Source organism: Zootoca vivipara, chromosome 14 (genome assembly GCF_963506605.1).
Source record: "Zootoca vivipara chromosome 14, rZooViv1.1, whole genome shotgun sequence".
Taxonomy (NCBI): Eukaryota; Metazoa; Chordata; class Lepidosauria; order Squamata; family Lacertidae; genus Zootoca; species Zootoca vivipara.
The window spans coordinates 10,131,536-10,138,312 of record NC_083289.1 but is presented as its reverse complement, the minus strand read 5'-3'; the positions used below and the strand labels follow the sequence as shown (position 1 = coordinate 10,138,312).

Here is a 6,777-nt window from a genome sequence, read left to right as displayed (position 1 = left end):
GAAGAGGAATACAAAAAAGGGTGAGAAGTTGATATGAGAGAGAGGGAGAGACTGCCAGATAGCTGTGACAGACAGGCAAGAAAGTGGGTGGATAAAGATTCTTGCATGGGTTGCTAATTAGGTGAGTAAGTGGCAACTGTATGGTTGCGGGGCTGGGGGAGGAGGTTTTTTATAGTGTGCAGTTGGAAAGCTGACAATGTGCAGTTTGAAAAATGGGGGAATTAGACACATTAGGTTTATGTGTTTATTAAGCACTTAAAAACAGACAACATCAGGAGCAGCATGTACACAAATTACATAAGGGTAGTATGCCCTCAGTATCCATTCTTAAAACAAAATACTCAGGCCATATTGAAACACCTTAATTTAGACCATCTTCATTTTCAAACAGGTAATCCTTTGCATCTTTGTAAATACCTTTAAAATGCTCCATGCCTTTTAGTTACTTAACTAACACAGTTTCATAAACTAATAATCACTGAGTGTTAGATCAGTTCACAAGTTGATTGTTCTAGCTAAAGGCCATGACATACTTGTAGCAATAGTACCAATAAAACAATACAGTACAGAACATATACCCATAACATAAGCCAACATCCATTATGTAAGAGAGTGGAGACACATAGAAAGCATTTTGCCAAAATCTAGCTTGATTTCAGATTAAACCTCTGAATCACCGCAACAATTTACAGCGATTTTAACTAACTCCTTTTTCCTGAAGTTTCTTTTTTTTTTTGCAGTTTTCACATAGAGTCACTGTGTGTTACAAAGCTACAGTATTGTCACTCAAAAAACCCTGAACCATTTCTGCCAAGGTGTACCTGCTTGCTTGTGTGAACAAAGGTTTCAGAAAGCGATCTTTGGGGTCTCTATATGAGGGGCAGGTTAACAGATCATGAGTGATGTATTCCACCCAAGGTTAACCACAAATACAAAGTCTGCCTGCATGTGGGACCTTGTTGTAGCAGCCATCCAAGACTGCAGTGGACATCACTTGGAAATGCAGCTCAATAAAGGCAGTTCTTCAGGGAACATAAGGGTTTGGTCAGATAACTATCACTAAAATGCTCTGTTCTCAGTAGTGCTATTTTTCTAGAAAAAACGGTGCCGGAGCTCATCATGAACACCTCCCTCCTTCTCTTAGAATGGCAATGGCACCCATCAGAGGTGCCAAAACTCGCATGAGAGATGCTGGAACTGAGTTCTGGTACGTTCCCCTTGGGGAAAAAAAAGCTTGCCTTGATGGAGGATGGAGAAATTGTTGGAGCGTGTGTGTGTGTTCAACCTGTAACTTGTGTGTGACTGAAATGTAGCCTACTGCCCAAATGTAAGAGTCACATCTGCTGCTCTGCCCATTCTTTTTTCTATTGGCCCTGCTCAATGTTGGCATTGGGGCCCAAAGAAGCTTGGCTGTTCAGGGCTCAGAATGTGGCTCCTTGCAGAATTCCAAAAAAATCCATAGTAGCTCAGTACCTTTATTGGACTTATTAAAATGTCACAAAATAGTGAACAAAATGACTTGAGTTCTACAGCAGCCCTTCATCAAGCCTGGGGTTAATCAAGGTGGTGAGGGCAGGTGTGGAGACTGGTTTGGTGTTAAAGCCATAAAGTCTGCATTGGTCTCAGTCTTAAGATGGATTGTGAGCAGGAACAGAATTAATAGGCATTTGGAGGGCTTATAGTAATTTAAGATGTATGTACTGATGATTATTGCATTCAGCTTGTGAACAGATGATTGCTATGTTTTTCGTTATTATTAGCAGTATTTAAATAGTATTTTTTATTTTATTTCTGTTTCTTTGTTAAATTTGCAAATTTGAGAATAAAAAAAATCAGTAACTAACTAAAAATAGTTGTGGGATTTCCTATGTCCTATGCAGGCTACCCTTAGAGATGCTAGGATTAAGAGATACAACACCTGGCTGATTCCCCCCCCCCTTTTAAAAACATCTTCTAAAAATCCTGGAATCATCCATTAAATGCCATGAGCACCTCCTGCTTCCTCGATCGGCTGGGTGGGGGTGGGTGGGAAATGGAGGAGTAGAAGTTGGCGCTTGCGCGCCACTCTACATTTACGTCTATGGTTACATTCGTTCTAGAAAGGAACAGGAAGTTAACCAGCCCAGTGCGTCAGTCAGCCCAGTAAGTCTATGGAAGGAAGCGGAAGTGGTGTCCCGAGTACCTTTCTAATAAATGCTCCTGGAGCAGCCGTTTAGGAAGCGGAAGTTCCTTTCCCAATAGTGTCCGTGCTCCTGCGTCCGTCCGTGTTAGGTTCCGAGGATGGGTCGTTCCCTCAGGTGAGTTTAGGGGAAGGGAAGGTCGAGAGTCGCTGCTTATTTACTGTACAGGTATATGCTTCTTCATGCTAGTTGCATTTCCTCCAGGGGGCTGAGGGCATCGTACACCGTTCTCCCCCCGCCACCCCCACCCCCCGTTTTAGGCTGCAATCCTAACAACGTCTCCTTGAATTTAGTGGGACTGACCCTCAGAGAAGCGCTAGGATCGCAGCCTGGGTTTCACGAACAGCAGCCCTGTGAGGTAGGCCAGGCTGAGAGAGGGACGGACCGGGCCAAGATAATGTTAACCTGGGGATTTGATCCTTCCTCGGATCAAACACTCCCTGACACATATATATGCTTACACGTGTATTCTTCGCCATGTGCACATGCGTGGCTGCTAAAGACTGGCAGGTTATACTGTCAGTTAATAATAATAATAATAATTTTATTATTTATACGCCACCCATCTGGCTGGGTTTCCCCAGCCAATCTTGGCAGTGTACAGCACATAAAAAAGGTAAAACATTAGACATATATTCCCCCCCCCCCAAATACAGGGTTGTCTTCATATGTCTTTTAAAAGTCAGTTTTTTTAAAATTTCCTTGACATCTGAAGGGAGGGTGTTGTACAGAGTGGGCACTGCTGCTGAGAAGGCCCTCTGCCTGGTTCCTCTCTCCTGCAGGAGTGAAGAGGCTTTAAGGAGAGTGGCACTTTTACCTGTAATCCTCATCTCTTTACTCTTCCTAAGAGTAAGCCCCTCTGAATTCAGTGGGAATTACTTCTGAGTTGACATGGTTTGCACCCTTTGTTGGCTGATTTGCAAGGCAATGTTCCCAGTCAGTCCATCTTGCCCCCAAATGACAACTATACATTCCGTTTTGGCAATTGTAACCTTGGTTTAAATAGCCTTTTGGTGCTCAGCTTATATTTCTGAGTTTCTAACACTGCCACACATTCTAGAAAAGATGGGGGTTAGAATTCCCTTTAGTTGCACAAATGTGGCATGTCGCCTTTTGTCCGTGCTCTGGAGTACCATACTTCAATGTTCAAGCCTGATGTGTACATTCATCAGGTATGTATTTTTCTAAAGTTTGTATGTCTTTAATGAACTGGATATTATCCTAGTTATGGAGTTATTGGAATGGAATGGAAAGTTGGAATGGAAAGATTTAAAAGAGAGCAGCCAAAAATTCCTGATCTTTCAGCAGACTACATGGAGAGGTCCTGCAGTCCCATCACTCGCCTTCCCCTATACACACCTGCCATTTCAGAGATTGCTTAGCCTGTGTTTGGTCCTGAATTGGCATTTTCTGTAGTAAAGTAGACCAGTAAGTCATTGTGCATTGAATCCACTGTTGTCCTTGTGCTGGTAACCTCCAGGTTGTATTTCTGCAGTGTGCTGTATGTGGGGCTGCCTTTGAGGTTGACCCAGAAGCTGCAGCTAGTGCAGAATGCAGTGTCTGAACTGCTCACTGGGGCCGACTGTCATCATTGTGCTTTACTGCTGTTGAAAAAATTGCACTGGCTGCCAATTAGTTACCAAGCTAAGTTTGAGTTGTTGGTTCTGGTATACAAAGCGATATACAGCTTGGGACCAGGATGCCTAAAAGATCGGCTCACCCCTTATATATCCAATATATTACTGTGCTCTACAGGATATAAACTCATCAGGAGGTCTACTCCATACAATATAGGAATTGGGCCTTTACCTTTACCTTTTTACATATCCTTTGGGACTCCCTCCAGACAGGCACTGTCTCTATTGTCTTTTCAGTCCCTACTGAAGACCTTCCTTTTTCAACAGGTAAGTGGAAACCTTTATGCCACTGTGTTGGAACTTGTCCTTACATATGGAATTGCTTTTAGTTGTGTATATGGAGGTGTTTTTTCATATGGAATTGTTTTTGTTGTTGATGTTCTTACTGAAAGTAAAACATCCTTTCAGATATTTTATGCGAAGTGATTCATACATGGAATCAAGGAAATAAACAAAATCTGGCCCTACACAGATTTCTCAAATGATGTTTGAAAGCAATAACAGTCCCATCTTTTCCTTGTTTGCATACAGAATGTGATGGTTCCCAAGATTGAAATGGATCCCATGCAGAAGAACACTCACATCCTTGTTGGTGTTACTGGAAGTGTGGCTGCTTTAAAGTTGCCTATTCTTGTATCAGAGCTTCTAAAGATACCTGGGGTGAGTAGTTGTTACCTGGGCTGATGTGAGTAAATTGCTGGCTTTTGTATTTACCAAAGGGGGAGCAGTCATTGGTTCTTTTTCTTTGTGTCCTTTTGCATTGGGCACAAACTGACTTACAATAATTAGGCAAAGAGTTTCTTAAAGCACTATGTAAAAGAACATAACATGCCACAGCAAAAATATATTTCCTATATATCTAGGCTACCTTTGATCCAATTCATCTACCTATTGTTCTTGATTAGTGCCTGTAATATGTCTAAATTTTTTGGAAGTGCTATGTAGAGTTTAAAAGATAAAGATTGTCCCCCTACGTGCAGACTCACTAACATGATACAAAATAAATGGAGAAGGAAGAGGAAAGCAAGCAAATTTAGCCACCAGTAACCTCAGCAGGCATGCTATGGTCCATGAGGTCACGAAGAGTCGGACACGACTAAACGACTAAACAACAACAACAACCTCAGCAGGATCCTCTGATCTGCACTGGCGACCTTCTTCCTTTTAAGTACACATGCAAAGCAGTACTTAGACCACAGGGTCTTTACCCTGACTTTTGAAACTTTAGGTGTATATTTTAGGACCCACTTGATTTCCTGTAATTGTAAGTTGTTTTAAACTGCTTTTAATGTTGTGTTTTAATTGTTGTAACCAGCCCTGGGACCTCTGGGTGAAGGGTAGGTAATTAATAATAATGGCAGAGGCCAGAGATCATATCCCAGTGACAGAACTGGGCCTCTGTTTTTTTTTTAAATATATTTTTTATTAATTTTATCAACAAAACATACAAAATGCTAAATACAAAAATACAAATACAGAAAACATCAAAATACAAAATACAAAAATACACAAATCAAACAACATATAACGAAAAAATATATCATTTCTCAACCATTTTAATATTCATTGTCTTCCGGCTTCCCCAATTCCCTACTATCTGATTTTCATTTTTATAAACTTCTATAGCAGTTTCTAAGTCATCTTCCTTATCCATCATGTAATCCCTTTAACGCTTCAAAGTTAATTCATCTTCATATCATCTACCCTAATTTCTGACTTTCAATCTTCTATTATCTCCCTAATGCCTTAACCTCTTTATTTTCCTGGATATTCAAACTCTAATTGTCAAATACATTCCCTATATACGTTTTAAATTTCTTCCAATCTTTTAAAACTTTGTCATTTGTCTGGTCCCGGAGTCTTCCTGTCAGTTCTGCCAGTTCCATATAGTCCATCATTTTCATTTGCCATTCCTGCATCGAAGTAATTCCTCTTTTTTCCAATATTTTGCTATTAAAATCCTAGCAGCTGTGGTGGCATACATAAACAAATTAACATCGTCCTTGGGAATTTCTTCCCCAATTATTCCAAGCAAAAAGGCTTCCAGTTTTTTCAAAAATGTGTTTTTAAACATCTTTTTCAATTCATTATAAATCATTTCCCAGAAGCCTTTTATCTTTGGGCATGTCCACCACATATGGTAGAATGAGCCAACATCCTGCTTACATTTCCAACATTTATTGTCGCTTTTGTGGTACATTTTAGCTAACTTGACCGGCGTCAGATACCATCTATACATCATTTTCATCAAGTTTTCCTTCAACACCGTACAAGCCGTAAATTTCATACCTTTCTTCCACAATTTTTCCCACACCGACATCATCACATTATGACCCAGATCCTTGGCCCATTCAATCATAACTGATTTCGTTTGCTCATCTTTCAAATGCCATTCTAACAACAAATTGTACATTCTGGACAAGTTCTTGTGGTCTGTCTCTAATAATTCCGTTTCTAATTTCGATTTTTCTGGTTGGAATCCTATTTTTTTATCTAACTTGAATGCTTCATTTATCTGCACATACTGAAACCAATCGCTCAACCTATCTTTCAGTTGTTCATATGGTCTTAACTTGAAGTGGTTTCCCACCTCCATCAAAATATCTTTGTATTTCAACCTATTCTCATCCATATTTGTCCTTTTAGGTTTCTTTGCCTCAAGTGGTGAAATCCACCTAGGAGTTTTTCTTTCCAACAAATCTTTATATCTCATCCAAACATTGAACAATGATTTCCTAATTATATGACTTTTAAAACCTTTATGCAATTTCACTTTGTCATACCATAAATATGCATGCCAGCCAAATGCATTGTCATGGCCCTCTAGGTCCAGCAAATCATCATTATCTAACAAGAACCATTCCTTCAACCAACAAAAAGCTGCGGCTTCAAAATAAATCTTTAAGTCTGGCAAGGAGAATCCTCCTCTTTCTTTTACATCAGTCAAAAGTTTATATTTA

The 6,777-nt window shown here is 40.0% G+C and overlaps 1 protein-coding gene across 2 annotated transcripts in view; it reads left to right on the top strand.

The window, feature by feature from the left end:
* Positions 1-2,248: 2,248 nt before the first annotated feature.
* PPCDC (phosphopantothenoylcysteine decarboxylase) overlaps positions 2,249-6,777 on the top strand; it is a 35,983-nt gene continuing 31,454 nt past the window's right edge. The window contains exons 1-2 of one of the 2 annotated variants that reach the window (XM_035131951.2): positions 2,249-2,297; positions 4,349-4,477. In XM_035131951.2, coding sequence (XP_034987842.2) covers positions 4,355-4,477 — 123 coding nt within the window. In that variant the 5' untranslated portion in view covers positions 2,249-2,297; positions 4,349-4,354. The other variant, XM_035131952.2, reaches the window with a different exon arrangement.